Source organism: Lacerta agilis, chromosome 8 (assembly GCF_009819535.1).
Source record: "Lacerta agilis isolate rLacAgi1 chromosome 8, rLacAgi1.pri, whole genome shotgun sequence".
Lineage (NCBI taxonomy): Eukaryota > Metazoa > Chordata > Lepidosauria > Squamata > Lacertidae > Lacerta > Lacerta agilis.
In genome coordinates, this window is record NC_046319.1 from 4,865,066 (window position 1) to 4,887,976 (window position 22,911).

The 22,911-nt window shown below is 46.9% G+C and overlaps 1 protein-coding gene across 1 annotated transcript in view; it reads right to left on the bottom strand.

Moving 5' to 3' along the window:
- Positions 1-22,911, bottom strand: part of TGFA (transforming growth factor alpha) — a 45,982-nt gene that overhangs the window by 12,432 nt on the left and 10,639 nt on the right. The window contains exon 2 of the mRNA XM_033159137.1: positions 16,260-16,313. Within this exon, the coding sequence (XP_033015028.1) occupies positions 16,260-16,313 (54 nt within the window). The remainder of the gene's footprint in view (positions 1-16,259; positions 16,314-22,911) is intronic.

Sequence of the window (22,911 nt, forward strand, 5' to 3'; positions counted from 1 at the left end):
CATATTTTTGTAAACCACTCAGAGACTATTGTAGGAGAGCCAATGTGGTACAGTGGATTGAGTGCCGAGCCCTAGGATCTGGGAGACCAGGGTTCGAATCTCCACTCCTGCCATGAAACTCAGCGGGTGACCAGTCACTGCCTCGACTAACCTACTTCACAGGACTGTTGTTGTGGGGATTTAATTAAAAGAGGGAGAAGAACCATGTATCCCACCTTGAGCTCCTTGGAGAAAATGTAATAAATAAGAAATAATGATTTAAATAAAAAAAGCAACAGTTCAGAGTTTCATGAGAACTACCTTTAAAAACAGGACATAGGTTAAAAGCCTCTAAAAGGTTATTGAGAAAAAAAGTATCCATGGTTTGTGAAAAACTAGAGAGGCTAACAGATCCTTTGAAAAGTACTTTTCCATGTATAAGATGCCCCCTATTTTGGGGGACTCAAATTTAAGAAAATGGGGGGGGGGCACAAAGAAGTTGTTGACCTTTTTTGGGGCGGGATTACCCAGGGCTGTTGAGCTTTCTTTAGGGGGGGTTGCTGAAAATCGCTCACCCTAACACGTCACAAATTGCACCGTCTCTTCTGTCCCCTCACCGGCAGATGCTGCCAATCAACACCACCCATTGATGCAGCAACCATTAATTTAAAAAACAAAAGACAGAACTACGGTATTTTCTTAGAGCGCTTTAAGCTGGACATTGTTAGCACTGGTTAAAGATGCTGGCCGACATCTGAAAAATCTCACCAGGCGAAGACGGAGGCTGCAAGATGCTTTTCTGGAGCAAGCAACTTCCTTCAGACTAGCCGGCCTGCACTGGTGGCTCAAGTAAACCATATGTTGCAGCAGGCGGACAAAAGCTGATGCCGCAACAAATCTGCTAGTCTCGGTTGTTAGTGGAGTGCGAAGTGGTACCCTGGCTCCATTTCCCAAAGGCTTCCAGGCCCCCTCCCACAATGTCAATTTCACACAGTGAAATCGGCACGGCATGGGCTGCAGTCTGCACACAGCCTTACGACACGATCCTGAGTGTGTTTACTCGCCAGATCCAATGTGCCCCCCCCCCGACATCCACGCTTCCCCTCAACTTGTAGCAGAAGAGGTAAACAGAATTAAGAAGGCAGGCCTTGTGTGAGAAGGTTTGAAGAACACAGCGATCTTTCAGACTTCGTAGGCAGCAGTATGCAGAACTTAAAGAGTTGTGCGTGTCTAGTACGGTTTGGAAAACTTAATTTCGTTACTTTAAGCTACATATGTCTGAGCAGAAATGGGATCAGCAGTCTGCCCCTCAGTACCGGACTGCCTCCTGTCATCACTTGGCCCAAACGCTGCCACATAAGACATGCCCCGCATTTGCAAGAGCTCAAAATTTTAGTGTGGCAACGCCTACCCTCTGGAACTCCCTGCCTCTTGACTTCAAGCAGGAGCCTTCGCTGTGCACGTTTCGGTGCTTGCTAAAAACATTTCTGTTTAGACAATCCTGTCCGGGTGTTTAGAAAGTTGATGCAAGTTTCAATCCGTTTTTAGTCTATTGTTATTTTAACTTTTGGGAAAACCTACATTATTATCAATTCTTCTTATTGATCTTTTTTTGTTGGAAACTGCTCTGAAGGTTGGTTGGCTTTTTACAATCAAGCAATATATAAATTATATGACATAAAGAAAGAATTAAACTCATCCGATTTCAACATTTCTCCTGCCTCACCCCCATGAAGGCTTGGACTTTACCCCCCCCCCCAAGCCTACACTTCCAAATGGATAGAAATTTACTTATAAAAAATATTTATATATGACTGTATCATTAAAAAAATGTCAAAAGCTGTTTACATATGTGTGTGTGATAAATAATGAAAAACTTAAAACAAGAGATCATCAACTAACCAATTTGGAAAGATGTTCTCTTAATTGCCTGCACAATTTCCTGGCGGCATCGGAAAAGTTTTCAGCAGGTGTCTAAATCTTTTGCAATTATATTTGCCCACTCATAGCTTCCTATCCTTGTTTCTCTAGCCACTGCCACCCCCGCGACTCAAAACTTACACCACAGGTTCCTGAGGACACCAATTTCTCTCCCCTCCAAAAAATGTAATCAACCCAACGCCACAAACAGCAAGACCCCCAAAGAGAACACAAAAACGTTAAGAGCCCTAATGGCTCAGCCCATCTAGGCCAGCATCCTTTTCTGACAGTGGCTGGTCAAGTCCCTGTGGGGAACCAGCAAGCAGGATCTGAGCACAAGAGCGAATCTTCCCTCCTGTGGCTTCTAGCACCGGGCATCCAGAAACATTGCTCCCTGTCAGAGGCGTAGCAAGCCCAGAGGGTACCGGGGGCGGCATTTTTTTTGTCACCCCCGGGACCCAGGGCGGCACCTGTACAGCACCCGGTACGGAGTGCACATGTGCTGAATTCTGCACATGCGCACTCCGTACGGGGTCAGAGTGTGCATGCGTGGGATGCAACACATGCGCACTCCGTACGGGGCCGCTGTGCACGAGCAGCAGCCCATACAGACTTGCATGGTGGCCTACGGGCTGCCACTTGTTCAGCAGCCCCGTACGGAGTGCGCCTGTGTGGCATCCCGCGCATGGGCACTCCGACCCCGTACGGAGTACACATGCGCAGAATTCCGCACATGCGCACTCCGTACTGGGTGCCGCTTGCGGGCCCGGCCCTTACCTCCACCGCGGGGTGACGGGTGTGCCAAGTGTCGCCCCCTCCAGGGTGGAACTCGGGGCGCCCTGCACCCATCGCCCCCACCTTCCTACGCCACTGCTCCCTGTGACTGGGATAACTAGAGGCAGCCAACAGGAAGTTCACAAGCAGTTAAGGGGCATCCTGTAACATGGGTCTGTCAGCCAACTTTTCACTTTGCAAAAGGGATGGGGAAAACCGTGGTCCTCCAACATCTGGAAGTCCAACAACATCTGGTTGGCCATCAGTTCTCCAGCCCTGCCTTAGAAAACCTGCTTGCTTTCCGAAGAGATGTAAAAAATAATTTTTTTAAAAAAATCTATAAGCACAACGAACAATCAGACCAAACATACAGTACATACAAGAGAACTTCTCTCTCTCTCTCTCTCTCTCTGTGTGTGTGTGTGTGTGTGTGTGTGTGTGTGAGAGAGAGAGAGAGAGAGAACACACTTTGCAATATGGAGAAACTGTGGCAAAACTTTTGTGCTGGTTATTCCATATAATGAACCATTATTAAGAAGAACGTTTGGTATTAAAGAGATTACCAATAAGTATGGTTCAGGAAATGTTCAGGGAATCCTTATCCTCCCGCATTTTTACACAATTATTCAACACATCCTGGGCTGTTTTAAATTGTTAGCCAACGGTTGACATGGAAAACAACATCCTGCTCAGCTGATTGCCCCTTAAATAAAAAGCCCACCCATTCTCCATTTCAAAGCCCCATCAAGTTCCTGTTGCAGAAAGTTAATGGCAAACCAGGCAGCACAGCTAATTAAAACCACAACTTCGAAATGTTTCAAATGAGACCCTGGAAGAAATTAAACATCGCCGCAAACTTTTCCTGCATTAAGTTAATATTTTCTTTGAGGGAAAAGGTAGCTTTGTTCCAGTTCTCAAAAAAAAAAAGGAAATGAAATACAGTCGTTCTTCATTGTAGTCAAAAGCGCAACAAGAAAAAGCATGTCACGTGTCAGGTCAAGAAACCGCACTGGAAGGCCCAAAGTTGACAAAGAAAGAGAATCCCACTCGGAGGAAAATACTATGCAGGACACAAGTCACTTATCTTTTGCAAGACCCCCACTTTTTGTTGCTCTTGAGCAGGGGTCAGCAAACTTTTTCAGCAGTCCACTGTCCCTCAGACCTTGTGGGGGGCCCGGTTATATTTTGGAAGAAAAAAATGAACGAATTCCTATGCCCCACAAATAACCCAGAGATGCATTTTAAATAAAAGGACACATTCTACTCATGTAAAAACACGCTGATTTCCGGACCGTCCGCGGGCCGGATTGAGAAGGCGATTGGGCCGCATCCAGCCCCCGGGCCTTAGTTTGGGGGCCCCTGCTCTTGAGTGTTTAGCTAGCTTAGAAAAAAAAGAAAAAGGTTGCCAACTTTCACACACACACACACACACACACACACACACACACACACACACACACAATGTTCATTCCATTAACTCTTTTGTGGCCACATCCCCTTCACCACCCAAATGTTGCATTTGGACCGAGGAGACCCAGTTTAACTGTCTGCTCAGCCCTGAAATTCACTGTGGGGTCTGCCGTGAACAAATCAGTCCCAGTCTACCACACAGGGTTGTTGTGTGAATAAATGGGGGAGGGGAGATGAGGAGGTGCTCACCAAGCACTCTTCCATGAAAGAGTTGGATATAAAAAAAAAATACCCCAAACCACCAGCACCCGACATTTTAAAATTCGTTGTTTATTGTATTCTGATTTCAAACCGAACAAAACACAGCTGTAAACAGTGGGAGAAGATAAGCTCACTAGGGTTATTTTTAAAGGAACGTGAGCTTAAGGCAAGCGAAAGAGGGATGTATTGCTGTCTAAGCGATCCTGTTCTTAACTGTAGTGCTCGCTTTGCACAGATCAGTGACATAATATCATCTCATTCTGTAAGGATCAACAAGATCATCTATTGACTCCAATTCTAATATTCGTATATGTGCTGTTTATTTGTATATATTTTTAAAATTTACATCTGGATGTTTTATGATGGCCTATACAGTGGTACCCTGGTTCTCAAACTTAATCCGTTCCGGAAGTCCGTTCTAAAACCAAAGCGTTCCAAAACCAAGGTGCGCTTTCCCATAGAAAGTAATGCAAGATGGATTAATCCGTTCCAGACTTTTAAACACAACCCCTAAAACAGCAATTTAACATGAATTTTATTATCTAATGAGATCATTGATCCATAAAATGAAAGCTATAAACAACGTACTGCAGTCACACAATCAATCAATCAATCAATCAATCAGTAGCTGAACTGAGTTCCACACAGTCACAAAAACAAAGCAAAAAAGCTGCAAAAACAAAAACGCAAAATAGCAAAAACAGACAGACCTCAGCGTAACACTCAAAACAGAAGTGTGTCACTCAAATCAGAACCGTAACACTCAAAATGGATTTGTGGCACTGAAAATGGAGCTTCCAAAAAAAGTTTGCAAACTGGAGCACTTACTTCCGGGCTTGCAGTGTTTGGGTGCCAAGTTGTTTGAGTACCGAGGCCTTTGAGAACCTAGGGCTTGCTGATCAGAAGGTTGGCGGTTCGAATCCGCGCGACAGGGTGAGCTCCCATTGCTCAGTCCCACCTCCTGCCCACCTAGCAGTTCGAAAGCACATCAAAGTGCAAGTAGATAAATAGGTACTGCTCCGGCGGGAAGGTAAACGGCGTTTCCATGCGCTGCTCTGGTTTTGGTGTTCCGTTGCACCAGAAGCGGCTTAGTCATGCTGGCCACATGACCCGGAAAAACTGTCTGCAGACAAACGGCGGCTCCCTCGGCCTGTAAAGCGAGATGAGCTCCGCAACCCCAGAGTCGTCTGCAACTGGACTTAACTGTCAGGGGTCCTTTACCTTTTTATACTTGTAATGCCTAATAAAGATTTGGCAAAGTAAGTCAGTCAGTCTATTGACTCACTAGCATATGTGGTCATTGTTTTAAGTTAATGCAATCCTGGGAAGTGGATCAGGGTTCATTGTGCGACTGGAAAGCAATTAATAGCCATAACTAGACAGCTGTGATTTACAAGCTGATGAAACAGCCCCTTTGATTGTCCCAGGCTTCCACATCAAAAAGGGCTCAGTTGCTCTTTTGTTTCTCCTCCTACACCTCTAGTCTGATTGATTGATTGATTGATTGATTGATTGATTTAGTTAGTTAGTTAGTATGCTGCCCTTCATCTAAAAATCACAGGGTAGTTCTCAACATAAAAATACAAAATGAAAACACAAAATACACAATGAATCAAAAGCCAGAGAATGTTAATAAGTCCAAGAAACATTTTTGCCTGCCGCCCAAAGATATATAATGAAGGCACTAGGCGAGTCTCCTTGGGGAGAGCATGTCACAAACAGGGAGCCACCACAGAAAAGGCCATTCTCGTGTTGCCACCCTCTGGACTTCTCATGGAAAAGGCATACAAAGAAGGGCCTTGGATGATGATCACAGGGTCCGGATCGGTTCACATGGTGAGAGGTGGTCTTTGGGGGTCTTGCTGTCCTAAGCCATTTAAGACTTTATAGGTCAAAACAAGCACTTTGAATTGGGCTGGAAACTAATTGGCAGCCAGTGCAGTCAGGCCAGGATCAGTGTAATATACTCAAGCCATCTTGCCCTGATGTGCAGCCTGGCCACCGAATTCTGCACCAGCCGAAGTTTCTGAACCATTTTTAGAGGCAGCCCTACATACCAGAGGATAGATGAGAGAAATTAGACAATGCTTGTCCAGATAGGCGCACAGCTGGGCCACCAGCCAAAGCTGATGGAAGGCACTCTGTGCCACTGAGGGACCACCACCCCTTGCAAGGAGGCCCAACCAGCTCTCCTCTCTCTGCTAGTTTTTATCAGCCAAGCCCCTTATCCACATCCTCAAGCCTTACTAACTGAAACTCATCCAACACAACAGGATAAGACAGTGCTCTGGATACCCCATGACATTCATCTGCTATAACAGCAGAGTCAAGACTTTGTGACCACCCATTTATATTTAAATGTGCACCTTAGTATTTGGACCTCAGCATTTCTAACATTTTTCATTGTCAAAACAAAATAAAAAATAAAAAATATTCCTTCCAGGGGCACCTTAGAGACCAACTAAGTTTGTTCTTGGTGTGAGCTTTTGTGTGCATGCACACTTCTTCAGATACACAATTTTTCATTGTGTTTTGGTGCTTTGAGGCAGGAACTGATTGTGAAACTCGGAAAAGTGCAAAACCCAGAGGAGACTTATGTTGCAACCTGTGCATTAGTTAAGAAGGGGCAAATTTTGGCAAGAGCCACCTGTACATCTGCAAAGCACCAACAGCTCACAGCTGAGCTACTGGGCCCCAGCAGGAGGAGGGTTCAGAAGGCACATAACGTCTTAGAATTGCCTTTTTCTACAATTCAAAGTGTTGCTGCTGACCTTTAAAGCCCTAAATGGCCTCAGTCCAGTATACCCGAAGGAGCGTCTCCACCCCCATCGTTCTGCCCGGACACTGAGGTCCAGCGCCGAGGGCCTTCTGGCGGTTCCCTCGCTGCGAGAAGCCAAGTTACAGGGAACCAGGCAGAGGGCCTTCTTGGTAGTGGCACCCACCCTGTGGAACACCCTTCCACCAGATGCCAAAGAGAAAAACAACTACCAGACTTTTAGAAGACATCTGAAGGCAGCCCTATTTAGGGAAGCTTTTAATGTTTAATAGACTACTGCGTTTTAATATTCTGTTGGAAGCCGCCCAGAGTGGCTGGGGAAACCCAGCCAGATGGGCGGGGTATAAATAATAATAAATTATTATTATTAGGCAGGGGGATGGGGACAGGACAGCAAGAGAGCAACGCAGCTCAGTCTACTGGAGCTTCTCTTCGTTAATGTCTGTCCCGACATGAGGCACCAGCCTTGAGCACCTTCCAAGAAGGCGGAAATCTTCCCCTCCAAACTTGGAGATTTGCGGAGCCTCCTATAATTTTGCGCCTGCCATTCTGAAGTCAAATTGAACACCAGCCTAGAAAGGAGGCTTTATCCAGCTGCCAGGAGTGATATTTATAAGCTCACCTTCCAAGAGACACAAAATGCCTTTCAACAGGGCTGCCGTGTAAATAACCAGGGGATGCATGAATTGGCCCCTTACAAACCTCCAGAGCCGTTTTGCTTTGAACCTGGGCAAAAGCGCGAAGAAAACACACACATACACAGACCCTAAGACATCCGGCTTTTTATGGTCCCACCATTCCAAGTAATTTTTCATGTGAGACAGGTCCCCCCCCCCCCCGCCACACACCTCCACACACACAGGTATTCTGCACAAGGCATATTTCTTACATTTCAGTGCTTTCCAGAAAGGCAAGTGTTGACATGTAATCTCTTTCAATTCAATCCATTCATAAAATCTACTGAACATCCTATGAGGTGGGAGGGGCAGACGGACAGACACAAGTCAGGGAATAGAGGAAAGACGAAGAAGAAGAATTCAATGCCCTTTGATTTATTGCGCTATTGCACACATAATGGAAGAAACAGCTGATCCAGCATATTCCACATAGCACTGCACCAGTGACACCAGAATATTAGTGCAGGGATAGGAAGACCTGGGTTGGGGGAATCCCAAGTTCAAATCTCTGCATCTGCCTCCCCCAACCTGGTGCCCTTCAGAGAATTTGGCACTGCCAGCACAGCCATATGATGCTGGGGCTGATGGGAGTTGTAGTCTAAATCCTCATTGGGCAACAACTTGGGGAAAGTCCCTAGGTGACCTTTTGAAGGCTCATGCTGGGATGTAGTTCAAGGTGAAAGCCCCAAGCCCTCTTAACCAGCAAGCAGTGCTGAGGCCATCAGAGACATACTTGAAAGGGGGTTTCCATTCAAATTCCAAAAGCTTCCCAAAGGCTTCACAGCCTAAGATATAGACCATGCAGTATGAGGTATGGAGCAACTATGCTGGAGAGGTATGGCTGGATGGGTCACTGGAAGTTCACTGGGTGCCCGCACTGGAAGCACTGCAAAGGCCAACCATTTGAAAGCTTGGGGTGCAATGCAACTATGTTTTACTCAGAGTTGACCCACTGAACTTAATGACTATGACTAAGGTCCATTTTACTAATGTTCCTGTAATATATTATGAAGCTAGTTATCCTTGCATGCTGCCTTTCTGGGCAAAGCATTCAAATACACATTGATAAATTGGATGAATGAATGAATGAATGAATGAATTCACATTGGATAAATGAATGAATGAATGAATGAAGGCTCATCTAGGATTCTCAAGGAGTACAAGGGTTTGTCAAAGTAATTAGCTTCTGTCAAAGTAATTAGCAGCTGTTTTAAAGACGTAACATTCTGAATTGTTACAATTCCAGTCACAATTCAAGAATGGTTTAAAAAAAAACACAACTATATCTCTATATCCAAGTTACTTAACTGTTACGAAATCACAACACCCAAGTCTATTATTTATAGCCAAGCAAGTTAGCAAGAGATTGAGTTGTTCTCTTGGCAAAAAGCCAAGAACCCAGACAGTTATAAATGCCATTGAAAAACCACACACCCCTCTATTAAAAGACAGTTTAAGTGTGTTCATTTCAAAGGGCAGATTGAGCTGGATCCAAAACTGAGCATGTACACACACCTGCGAGACGAGGAAGCAAGACCTTGCCATTTGAACAGAGGAATGCCAGATGAATACCTGGAATATTTAACTATGGCAAAATACAGCCAACTGATAATATTTAACCAAACAGCTGACCAGCTGCTCCATCCTAAGAGACAGGGAGCACCCAGGTGCGTCAGTAGTACTTTGTCAATAGCAGCTGAAACTATTCAGGATTTGGGCATCCTCTATATGCAGAGTTATACTTTATCTCCTCAACTTGTAGGCACTTTGGAATTGTCCAAATCACTTCGTAAATACTCAGAATTCAAGACCTGAATCACAGGACTGATTGCTTGTGAAAGAACTGTGGGAAAACACCAGCAAGGGGTCTTCAGATCACAACAGTTATTTGCCCTTGAATTCATTGAAAGTGATGCTTAAGAACAGGCCAGAATCACACATTTGAATCCCAGGACGTCTCTGTGGCACAGAGTGCCTTCCATCAGCTTCAGCTTGTGGCCCAGCTGTGCTCCTATCTATAGTCACTCTAACCTTTGTTGGCTATGCTCTGGTACTCTCTAGGTTAGATTACTGTTGTTGTTCAGTCGTTTCCGACTCTTCGTGACCCCATGGACCAGAGCACGCCAGGCACCCCTATCCTCCACTGTCTCCTGCAGTTTGGCCAAACTCATGCCAGTCGCTTCAAGAACACTGTCCAACCACCTCATCCTCTGTCGTCCCCTTCTCCTTGTGCCCTCCATCTTTCCCAACATCAGGGTCTTTTCCAGGGAGTCTTCTCTTACTACAACACACCACATGTAGGTCTGCCTCTGAAGTTGGTTCAGAAACTTCAGCTGGTGCAGAATTTGGCAGCCAGGTTGCTTACTGGGGCAATACTTGGCGTTAACAAAGGATATTCAGTCACCGGACGTGCAACCATTTGCTTTTCGTGAGAAACACAAACCACCTTGCAAAGCAGCGTGACTGTGCAAAACTGCTAGTGTAAAAGTAAAGAGAAGTTTGATTATTTCCCTCACCCTTGGATTTCCTCAGTGCTCCTCTGCCACACACAACAGTTAAACCCGAAAGCCACATTCTCGCTTGCCACAGCAAGGCGATTCTGAATTCTGGAAGGTTCAAGACGGACAAAACAAGAAAGGGCTTGTTCTCTCACAGTGTGTAGTTAGGAAAGTTGCTCCCACCACCAACTTGGATGGCTTTAAAAGATAATTAGATAAAACCATGAAGGGGATAAGGCGACCCATGGCTATGTTCTACCTCCAATGTTATGGGCCTCTGATGAATATACCTGTTGCTAGTAATTTCAGGTGAGAACCGTGCTGCTTTGCTGAGGCCTTCCTTCTAGGCTTCCCACTGAGACACCTGGCTGGCCACTGTGAGACCAGGATGCTCAACAAGATGGGTCATTGACCTGCTCCAGCTTCAGGCTCTTCTGATGTGCCTAGTCTGTCAATTATCCTAAAGCTGACAACTGGGTAAAGTCCAGAATAAAGGACCGACCAAAGTGTAGCAAGCTAAAGAATTATCCAGCAAGCTTCATCAGGTGAGAACTCAATTTATGTAAGGGAAAGCAGCTCAATTGCTGCATAGGAAGAAGTTACTATTCCATTGGCTTGCCCAGAGTGGCTTGGGGGACCTAGCCAGATGGGCAGGGTACTAATAATAATAATAATAATAATAATAATAATAATAGACACAGCAGCACTCAACAGTCCAACACATAAAATGTGTGAATGTTAAGATAACACAGCTGTAGTGACTACAGGTATGTAATTTTTTTTACTCTTTCTGGGAAGAGTCAGGTCAAAATTGATTTGTGGGTTAAACCACAGAATCTAGGGCTTGCTGATCAGAAGGTCGGCGGTTCGAATCCCTGCCACGGGGTGAGCTCCCGTTGCTCGGTCCCAGCTCCTGCCCACCTAGCAGTTCAAAAGCACATCAAAGTGCAAGTAGATAAATAGGGACCGCTCCAGCAGGAAGGTAAATGGCGTTTCCGTGTGCTGCTCTGGTTCGCCAGAAGCGGCTTTGTCATGCTGGCCACATGACCCGGAAGCTGTCTGCGGACAAACGGCGGCTCCCTTGGCCTATAAAGCGAGATGAGCGCCGCAACCCCAGAGTCGGACACGACTGGACCTGATGGTCATGGGTCCCTTTACCTTTACCTTAGGCATGCTTAGGACAGTGAACTGTCAAAATGTCTTACAGATATGGTACCTCTGCAGGAAGTGTGACAAATATCTAAATGGCCAAGAGTTTATGGGAAAACATGCACATGCTCAGAAGCACTTGCTCAAAAGGGTCAAGAGGCATTGTTAGCGCCAAGGACAGACAGGTGTGTGAGAAGGTATTTCACCCAGGGTAAAACAAAGTCACCCATTTTTACTACACACCAAGACAGCTGCAGGCTGGGCTGTAAAGTCGCCTTTGGATTTTATAGTTTCACATAAAAGAACAACTGGTCTGCATTCATCCAGCAGATCTCTTGATCATCTGCAAAGTGACACCTGGGGTGGTCTCTCTCCAAGGGCCGCAAAGTTTGATACAGAGGGCAAGGCTAATGGTCCTACAGAAGCAGAACACGCCACACACCGTGACACTGAAACATAGTGGGGGTGCAAAAGAAAAAAAAACCCCACAGAATGTGGCACCACGTGGAGAAGTCCACTTCCTTAGGACTTACCGGTAAGTTTTCATTTAAAGTGGAAAAACATGTTTCTAGTCCTTAGGGTTGCAAGGATGAAAGGGCACTGAACAAGATCACAAATTTGGTACCCAAATTTAAACAAACTTGCTTCATTTGTGTAATTTATATGAATTTGTTTTCTTGGCACAAAATTTTTAGTGCTTTGAGCAGGGGTCAGCAAACTTTTTCAGCAGGGGGCCGGGTCCAGTGTCCCTCAGACCTTGGGGGGGGGCAGACTAAATTGAACAAATTCCTATGCCTCACAAATAACCCAGAGATGCATTTTAAATAAAAGGACACATTCTACTCATGTTAAAATGCGATGATTCCCGGACCCTCCGCAGGCTGCATTTAGAGTCTGTGTTTGCACACAATCCTAAACTATGGCTTGTTCTAACCATGGTTTGTTCAATCATAAGTTGTTTCACAGACAAGGAAAACAAACCACGGCTTGTTTCTCCCAAACTTGGGTTTGTTTTCCAGCTACAGTACTTCTGCCTCATGATTCTGCAGCTTGCTGAGCATTTGGTGTGTGGACAAACAAACTATGGTTTTCCAGCCCACTGGAACAGGTCCGGACAGACATGCAAACCAACCATGGCCTAGTGCTTGTTGCAACCAGAGCTTTGGGTGACATTATCTCAAAAAGGATATTGTAGAATTGGACAATGTTCAGAAGAACCAAAATATTCAAGGGGGGTGGAGCAGCTCCCCCATGAGGAAAAGTTGCAGAATTTGGGACTATTCAGTTCAGAGAAAAGGTGAGTAAGAGGCAACATGATAGAAGTTTATAAAAGTATGCATAGCATGGAGAAAGTGGACTGAGGAACGTTTTTCTCCCTCTCTCACAACACTAGAATTCATGGACATCTAATGCTGGAAGATTCAGGACAGACAAGAGAAAGGACTTCTTCGCACAGCACGTAAATTATGGAATCTGCTCCCACAGGAGGCAGTGATGGCCACCAACTTGGAGGGTTAGACAAATTCATGGAGGAGGAGAGGGTTAATGGTGGCTACGAGCCACAATGGCTATGGTCTGCCTCCATGGTCAGAGGCAGTAATGTTTCTGAACACCAGTTGCTGGAAGCCACCGGAGAGGAGAGAGCGCTCTTGGGCTCAGATCCTGCTTCTGGGCTTCCCAGAAGAGGCATCTGGTTGGTCACTGTGAGAACAGGATGCTTGGCTAGATGGGCCATTGGCCTGATCCAGCAAGCTCCTCTTATGTTCTTAGCTCTGGCCCAATTATACTGCATTACTGGCTCCAACCTATTTTAATTTTGCCAGCGCCCAGGAGAGGTTTGAGGAACCGTCTAGCCTACGGTGGCAAACTTCCCTCTCCAACAGCATCACTTCAAAGACCCCAGGATTGCCTCCCCCTAAAGGCTGCTGGTTGTGGTTTCAAGGGAGCAAGAAACCCATGTGCAGGATTCCCATACGTCTAAGGCTTGTCTGCTCGGAAGGAAAGAAGGGAGGGAGGGAGGGAGGAAGGAAAGATCCTTTGGCTCCAAAATGCATAAAGTGTGAAGCAGCCACATATGAAAACGCCACACAGCGCTGGAAGCCCATACACCCAGGACAGCAACGAGTAGACTTCCTCGTAAAGCACTGAAATTATTATCACGCCCAACTCCTCTCTCTGCCTCCACAGCTGCACAACATCCTCCTCTTCTCCCACAACTGCAAAGCATCATTAGGGAAGGCTGCCGCCTGATTAGGAACAGACAGAAGCATTTCAGCAGAGATCCTGCCTCCTGTAAAGCCAAGCTGCCCTTTGATCTCAGGACCCGCATATCCCTCCGTGGAAGCCACCCTAACAGCCCAGAGCCACTTTAATTTGCTCCAGGAAGCATCTCATTGGAACAAGGCTGGCCACGTACATCTATATAGGAAGGGCAATTTCTGTACACCACAAAAGCTCGGGGTTAATAGCCCAGTGGATTAGAGGATTGCAGAAGCAGATGCCACTCTTAACCCCAGGGCACTGCAAGTTAAAAGGGAATCAGGCCAAGGGCTAAGGCTCCAGATTCTGCGTCCAGCCTACAGCTGCTTAATGCTCTCTGTACCACAGCACTAAGCAGCTTTCTCCAACCCGGTGCCCTCCAGATGTTTTGGGCTTCCACTCTCATCAGCTCTAGCATCATACAGCTGTGCTGGCTGGGGCTGTTGGGAGCGGTAGTCCAACTAGAGGGCACCGGGTTGGGGAAAGGCTGGCGCCGAGAACTTCCTTTGCAAAATGTCTAGGAAGTTTTAAAAACCCACAGACAGAAACACCCCAGATCTACAACCAGGAAAAGAAAATGCAACTGCTTAAATATAGGCTAATAGAGGAAATCCTTATCTGGGCAGAAGAGCAAAAGGAAAGCGATTTTCCAAAGACAGTTTTGACAACAGCACATTTCACAAAACTGCTGCCTCCTTTCCATTCTCAATCAGCCATACTTAAAAAAAAAAAAAACTAAAAAAAAACCTATTGGATGAAATATTTGGGAAATCCATTACTGCCATGGTCCTCAGATGTATGCAGCTGGACCCATTTTGGGTTGATGCAGCAAGGAAATTATTAAGTTTTTCGTATTCTAAACTGGGAAAGACCTGAGAGCTCAATCTATCTACTGGAGAAAGATTGATGGGAGTCAGGTGGGTGTGGGCGGGGCAGGGGAGAACAAAAATACATTCCCTTGGCACCCCCCTTCTCCCTCTCCTTTTCCTGCTGAAAATGAGGAGGGAGGTCCCATCCCTTTCAACCCAGTACTGTATTATGGTCCCTGCTGCAATAGGAACAAAATGTTGCAAGGCTGGACCAGTTCTGCGTCATTACCTGTCCTCGAAGCTTAAACAGAAGAGTATAATTTTATAACTAGGCAGCTGTGCGGTCCGTTCTTATCAAGCCCTGCTGGAATGAGGAAAGGTTTTTGTTTTTTTAACTGAGCTGCCACCAGATACCACCTCCTTCCATTTTTGCCCACAGAAAACCGGGTTAACAATGCTGGGAGATAAGAGAATCTCTCTCCTTGGTTACATCAGCTGAAAATGGGAGCAGCTGAACAAGAGGTGACCTAAAAGTGGTTTAAATGAGACCCTGGCAGCCACACCTGGGGAGAGGGAGACCTACAAACGGCAGTATTTGTACAGGTGAAACTCGAAAAATTAGAATATCATGGGAAGGTTCATTTCTTTCAGTAATTCAACTTAAAAGGTGAAACTAATGTGCGAGATAGACTCATGACATGCAAACGAGATATGTCAAGCCTTTATTTGTTTTAATTGTGATGATTTTGGCGTACAGCTGATGAGAACCCCAAATTAACAATCTCAACTTTGGGGTTTTCATCAGCTGCATGCCATAATCATCACAATTATAACAAATAAAGGCTTGACATATCTCGCTTTGCATGTCATGAGTCTATCTCATATATTAAACTCCAGTAGCTAATGAAAACAATTGCTTACATAAATGGACTTTTCCACGATATTCTAATTTTTCGAGTTTCACCTGAATTTATTTGTTTGCAAGGATTAGGGGAATTAAGAGTGAGCCTGCAGACAAGCTGGAGGAATCTGTGCCAGCAGGCAGCCACCACAGGGCAGAGGCAATGCGTTGCAGTGGTTAGAGCGTTGAGCTGGGAGAGGGGCTGTCACTTAAATAGTCACCCTGCAGGAGTGAACAGCAGCTCAAATCCAAGCTTTCACACACAAGGCAGATTGCAGCCTTGGACCAAGAGGGACTCTTAGAGGTAAAGGTAAAGGGACCCCTGACTGTTAGGTCCAGTCACAGACAACTCTGGGGTTGCAGCGCTCATCTCACTTTACTGACCGAGGGAGCCAGCGTACAGCTTCCGGGTCATGTGGTGAGCATGACTAAGCTGCTTCTGCCGAAACCAGAGCAGCACACGGAAACGGCGTTTACCTTCCCGCCAGAGCGGTACCTATTTATCTACTTGCACTTTGATGTGCTTTCGAACTGCTAGGTTGGCAGGAGCTGGGACCGAGCAACGGGAGCTCACCCCGTCACAGGGATTCGAACTGCCGACCTTCCGATCGGCAAGCCCTAGGCTCAGTGGTTTAGACCACAGCGCCACACACGTCCCATAGAGGGACTCTTACTGGTTTGTTATTTATTGCATTTATAGCCCAAGAGGAGCTCAAGAGACCAAAGAGCCAAGACCACAGAGAAGCGTTTGACCTGTGCTTTTTGACTGATGCCCAGCCACACAGGAAGGCAAAGAGAAGCCGGTGGCATCGAGCACATATACATTTTACAACTTAATGAACTCACCACTCAAGGCGGACGTTGTGTTCTCCACGGCCTGGCACACAGCTAATACAATACCTAGAGAAGGAAAGATAGCCAGGTTTGAAAACAGGGATCATTTGAGGGCATCAAGAGTTTACTTTAAAAGCTTTGGTTACAGAAAATCCCACCATGACAAGCTTTTTCATATTGTGTGTCACCCCCCTTATTATTCAGGTACATCTGCAATCCAAAGTCAGTACCCAAAACACTCTGATGCAACCCAAACAAAATAGAAAATTCTTTCCAGTAGCACCTTAGAGACCAACAGAGTTTGTTCTTGGTATGAGCTTTCGTGTGCATGAACACTTCTTCAGTGTATCTGAAGAATGCTACTGGAAAGAATGTTCTATTTTGTTTCGACTATGGCAGACCAACACGGCTACCCACCTGTAACTGATGCAACCCAGCAAGAGTAAACATTTAGGGTTGTGATTCAAGGCCTGCGTGCTATGCTGACTTCCAATATGTTTAAGGTAAAGGTAAAGGGACCCCTGACCATTAGGGTCCAGTCATGACCGACTCTGGGTTTGTGGCGCTCATCTCGTGTTACTGGCCGAGGGAGCCAGCATACAGCTTCTGGGTCATGTGGCCAGCATGACTAAGCCACTTCTGTCGAACCAGAGCAGCACAGGGAAATGCCGTTTACCTTCCCGCCGGAGCGGTACCTATTTATCTACTTGCACTTTGACGTGCTTTCAAACTGCTCAGTTGGCAGGAGCAGGGACCGAGCAATGGGAGCTCACCCCGTTGCGGGGATACGAACCACCGACCTTCTGATCGGCAAGCCCTAGGCTCTGTGGTTTAACCCACAGCGCCACCCGCGTGCCTCCAATATGTTCACTTCCAAGTAAACATACAGAAGACTGGGCTGCATGGCTCAAACTATGTTCCCCCTTCAAATATTATGTGCAAGTTCTGCACACAATCAAAGGCCAAAGAGGGGACCCTGCAATCAGCTACTTCATAAACAAATTAGCAAAAATGAATGGATTTCTTGGCAAGAGCACATTTGAGGGGAGGGGGGGGACTAAAGTCAGAGCTACTCAGACTTTAATCCGGTCTTCAACCTTCTTAGATTCAGGAGTCACTTTTAAAAACACAACTAATAAAATGGGACCTGGTTTTAATTGCCCTTTGCAGCAGCTGAAGATTCTACATCTAGGAAATAAAAGGTTTTTTGTTTTGTTTTTTTAAGAGTAACTTGATGCTTTTCAGGAGCAAATAAACCTCATCTAATAGTGTCCCTGATTAGGACAACTGCATGGGATGGAAGTAGGACAGGGGAAGAAATTTGTCCTGTTTGCATTTTAATATGCACCAAATGCAACTGAAATGCCGCTGTCTTTCAAAATTCATACATCCAATTTTAGCAGTGCAATTCTCCGACCAAAAAGTGCATTAAAAATATGTATAGTAAGGGAAAGGCATACAAAATTGGGCATTAGTGGAAATAACATACTGGACCAACTACATTATGTACATTACTGGAAAGTGCTTGCCAAAAAGCGTATAAGGTAAAGGTAAAGGGCCCCTGACCATTAGGTCCAGTTGTGTCCGACTCTGGGGTTGCGGCGCTCATCTCGCTTTATTGGCCGAGGGAGCCGGCGTACAGCTTCCGGGTCATGTGGCCAGCATGACAAAGCCGCTTCTGGCGAACCAGAGCAGCGCACGGAAACACCGTTTACCTTCCCGCCAGAGCAGTACCTATTTATCTACTTGCACTTTGACATGCTTTCGAACTGCTAGGTGGGCAGGAGCTGGGACCGAGCAACGGGAGCTCACCCTGTAATGGGGATTCGAACCGCCGACCTTCTGATCAGCAAGCCCTAAGCTCTGTGGTTTAACCCACAGTGCTACCCGCATCTACCAGGCAACAAAATCCATCTGTCAGGTGGGCAGGGCCACAGGCAGAAGTGGACACAGGAACTTGCACTAACAAGTGGGGCGGGGAACAGCATTTGCTTCACATTGTTCCTTTGATTTTGCTGGAGGTGCCAGCTGGGAAGGAAGAGGAGTTGGGGGCTGACCCAATCCCTGGAACGGCTCAGAACGGCACCAGCGAGGACACTGGCTCAGATCCCGACCACGACAAGGCAGCTCTTGGCCGAGCCAAACAGCGACCCATAAATATGCCAACAGCATCACTGGGTGTGATGGGAAAAGCTTTGGGAGTGCTTTCGCCGACCTCATCCTTGGGATCGGTGCCCACCATGATTCAAGCTGGGGCAGAGATCGCGGCATCCCCCCGCCCCCGCCCCACAGAAGAGGCACCTCTCCGGCTCAGCCGGGGTTCGGCACCCGCAGAAAACACACAGAGAGAGAGAACTCATTAGCTCAGCTGGGAATTCTGAGTTATTAAAAGACCGATGGGCCCACGCGGTTCAAAGGGAGAGAGCTTGGGGGAGTCAGGAGGCACAGGAATCCCTGGCAAGGGCTTCCGATGGGTTCTCAAAACACCGAACTACAAAAACTAGCTTTCGCACACAGCTGGTCTTAGTGACACCCCCCCCCCCGGGGGTGGGGGCAGGGGAAGGGAATCTTTATTTTAATGCATGTATATCTAAGAAGTTGCCTTACCCCAAGTCAGAGCGCTGCACCAGCATTTGGGAATGGCAGCTGTTTAGATCGTTCTTGGCTCAGCTGCCACCCACAGTCTTCCCCAGCTTGCTTGCCCTACAGCTGGTTTAGACTACAGTGCCCACCAGTCCCAGCCAATGCTCAGGGATGATGGGATTTGTAGTACATAGTATGTCTGCCAGGCACCTTCATTAATATCTTTAAGCACCAGGCAAAATCATTCCCCGTCTCCCAGGTATTGGCCTAATTAAACAATCCATGGCCTTTTAAACCGTGTCGGGCAGGCGGTTATTGTTTTTGTTTGTTATTATGGTATGCGTTTTTGTGTTTTTATATTATAAGCTGCACTGGGATCTTTGGATGAAGGGCGGAATAGAAATTCAATAAATAAAATAATAAACCAATAAATTACACAAACATACATAAACGGTGAAGGACACCAGGCTGGGCAAGAGTGAATTACTGGTTTGGTTTTGTTTTAACTGGAGATGCCATCGTGGTCCCAGTCCCCGGGGCGATAACTCCAAAGTGCCCTTGCTTTTTCATGCAGGGTTGGGGATATTGGAAGCTACCAGTGCAGTCACCTCAATACTGTCAACTCTGACCGGCAGCATCTCTCCTGGGTTTCAGGGTCTCCCTCCCAGCCGTCCTTGGAGATGTTGGAGGTTGAACCTGAGATTCCCTGCATGCAAAGCCAGCTCTGCTCCTGAGCCAAGGCCTCTCCCTACTGACAGATAATCCCACAGTACCCCATATTTCCAAGGGGGCTCTCGTTCAAACACTAACCAGGCCTGCCCCCTGCTTAACTTGCAGCTGCTTTCAAGCTGGTGTGCCTTTGCGGGGTGGGGGGGTGGGGAAGAGGGGTGCTGAGGCAGGGCTGGGAATTGCAGAGCAGGGGGAGGAAGCGAGAATGTTTCTCATGCCCCAAGACAGAATGATCAGGTCCACCCAGATGTATGGCAAAGCCCACATGAGTCACCCTGGTTCGGTTAATCCAGAATAAAGGCCCCTCCTTAATTCTGCTCTCGAAAGAGACACGGGTGGTTTTGAGGGAACTTTTCTGACAATCTTCTTGGGAAATGGGAGTCCATGCAGGAAGCAAAGGCAAGCCACTACAGGCTGCCGTCTCATTGCAGTCTTTTTTTTTTTTAAAAAAAATGTGTTTTTATTAAAGATTTTCTTGATTTACAAAGGTATGTGCAATGTCTCCCTCTTGATCCCTCTCTCTACCCCCCCACCCCACCCCCCAGCATGAGTTCACACCCCGACTTCTCCTCTTAATCATCAAATAGTCGCACTGCAGGAAGACTCCGCAAGCTGACAGGACACACTCTCAACCAGAGACAGGCAATGTCAGCTTCCACATAACAAATACAAGCGCCTTATATTCATTGAGCAGAACTACTTAAGTTGTGGTGTTGGGTGACCAGTCCTCTGGCCTTCTGCTCTTCACCCAGGGTCTCAGACAATAATAATAATAATAATAATTTTTTATTTATACCCCGCCCTTCCCAGCCAAAAACCGGGCTCAGGGCGGCTAACACTAATTAAAATCACAGCAAAAACATAAACACAATCAATTTAAAATAACAGATTAAAATACAAATTTAAAAATTCAATATTAAAACTGCAGCCTCATTTTCAAATAACCCACCAATAAAAGAATGAAGCATAAATATCAAACAGAAACCAACCCAAAGGCCAGGTGGAACAGCTCCGTCTTGCAGGCCCTGCGGAAAGATGCCAAATCCCGCAGGGCCCTGGTCTCTTGTCATAGACTGTTCCACCAAGTCGGGGCCAATACTGAGAAGGCCCTGACCTCCAAAAGATTATTATTTGAGGACCTTAAGGTCCTACACGGGACATACCAGGAGAGGCGGTCCCTTAGGTACGAGGGTCCAAATGAGCCAATGGTCCAAATCTAGGTTGCTTTCTACATTCCCTTCAAAATCACGGCACCCTCAGGGTTCAGAAGCTGCCTGATTCCACAAGAAGCTCTCTGACCAGCCTGCAGTCACTTTGTCAGGAATGCAGGGTTGGGCCTTCGGAACCGAGCAGTGGTGGAGAAGGCAGCGCTTTGGCCTCTCAATCAAGCCTCTTGCAGAAGGTTCCACAGTGAAGTACAGTAAGACCACAATTTATGCCCATTTAAACAGTCACGAATCTGACAACATAGAATTATAGTTGTAAAGGGTCCCAAGAGCCATTTTGTCCAACCCCCTGCAATGGAGGGGTTAAATCCAAGCTTAAAAGCTTCTGTAGTGTGGCGTCTGCTTGGGCTACCCGACAGAGAAAGAGTTTTTAAGCACTTCTTCTTACTGGAAGGGTAGGGGCAAGACTTGCTCAGTGCACCGGCTCTGGGATGCTCTCCCGAGATCTCGAGGGGGCACCTGAGTTCTTATGAGATCTTGCAGGAGCATCCTTCCAGAGATGAGGGGCCAAGCACACCTTGCCCTCCAAGCAGACCTGGCGCGGAAAAAGCTTTTAAATTCTCTGCCTTGCTGGGCAAAGCCCGCTCAGCGCTCAATCCCTGGGAGTCCTGGGGATTCTCTCTCCCTCTAAGTAGCTCCAAGGGTTTGGTATACATGGTTTTCGTGCAAACGTGGAGCTCTTAGACCCAGGACCCCCCCCCCCCCATTGTAGCCAGATGGGGGTGATGGAGGGAACGGAAAGAAGAGAAGGGTTGGCGATGCAAGGCAGTTATTCCTACAGCATATTGAGAACTGTGCAAACGCACACGCACACACACACACTCTTACACTTTGTTCTGCTGAATTACACGGGGCTTCCGAGACAAAACAAGCAACTGGTGTCTCAGCACAGGCAACAGCAGCACAACAAAGCGTTGAGCAGCGAGCAGCACCAGGAAAGATGTTTGCACACCAGCTCCCCAATCACAGCCGCATACGAGGGGAAGTAATTGGAAGCAGGCGCAAGGGAAGTGCAACCACAACAGAGGTCTGCCTGCCTGGAAGGAGACCCCGCAGGACCACAGAGGAGGAGGAGCGCTCCTGGAAGGAGAGAAAACGTCGTTTCCCAGCTTGATTCAGAGGAAGTTCACGGCAGCTGTTCCAAAAATGGAAACGGCACAAAGCAAGCGAGCAAAGGTGATCCCACCGACGTTTCTGTCCCAGACAACAACAAAAATCTGAACAGAAAACCATCCTTTACCATTCGGGATTCTTTAAGAGCAGGAAAAGAATCTTTTGCAAAAGCTGCCCTGTACCATGAGAAGTCTGCTCCAGCAAGTTATGTTTGCAGGGCATCAAACCCAACAAGGATGGCATCCCTGTTTCGGTTGCACAAAGTTACTTTGCTCCACACTCTTAGGCTACCTCTCACAACCTGGGCTGTGTGCACACCATGTTGACAAGATTTCAATTCTGAAACCAGACAAGCCAAAGCTTCCGGCGAGAAAAGAGGATTCTCACAATCACAGTGAGTAATGAAATATGCAGCGTGGTACAGTGGTTAGAGTGTCGGACTGGGACCTGGGAGAGGACAGGGTTCCATTCCCCGCTAAGTCATAAAGCTCACTTAGGATAGTTGCTGGCTCTCAGCCTAACCTGCCCCACAGGGTTGTTGTGCGGAATAAATGAGGAGGGTGGGAACCATGCATGCCCCACCTTGAGGTCCTTGAAAAAAAAATGTGGGAAATAAATGCAATAAATAAATAAACCAAATTTATTGTCTTGCGACTCTAGCATATGTATGTAGCGTGATGGAGGCAGCAGAACCCTGGAACGAACACCGCCCCTCCTGCTCATGTGGACTGGTAATCATGCTCTGGCACCGGGGGTGGGAAGCAGGGGCGGGGTGCACATTCTGGGGGCAGCCAAGATGGAACCCTACTGGGATCGCGCTGCCCGGGGTGCCCGACCCCCATGCCCTGCCCTTCCTACGCCAGTGGGCCCACCCCTCTGCCTCCAGCAGGCCACTTTCAAACCTACCGCTGCCACAAACACTTGAGGGCTGGAAGCATTTCCTTTATCTGAAAGGGTTCTGATCTTCTAGCTGCAGAATTCAGGTCTATGAGAAAATTCTGCCCTCCCTTAGA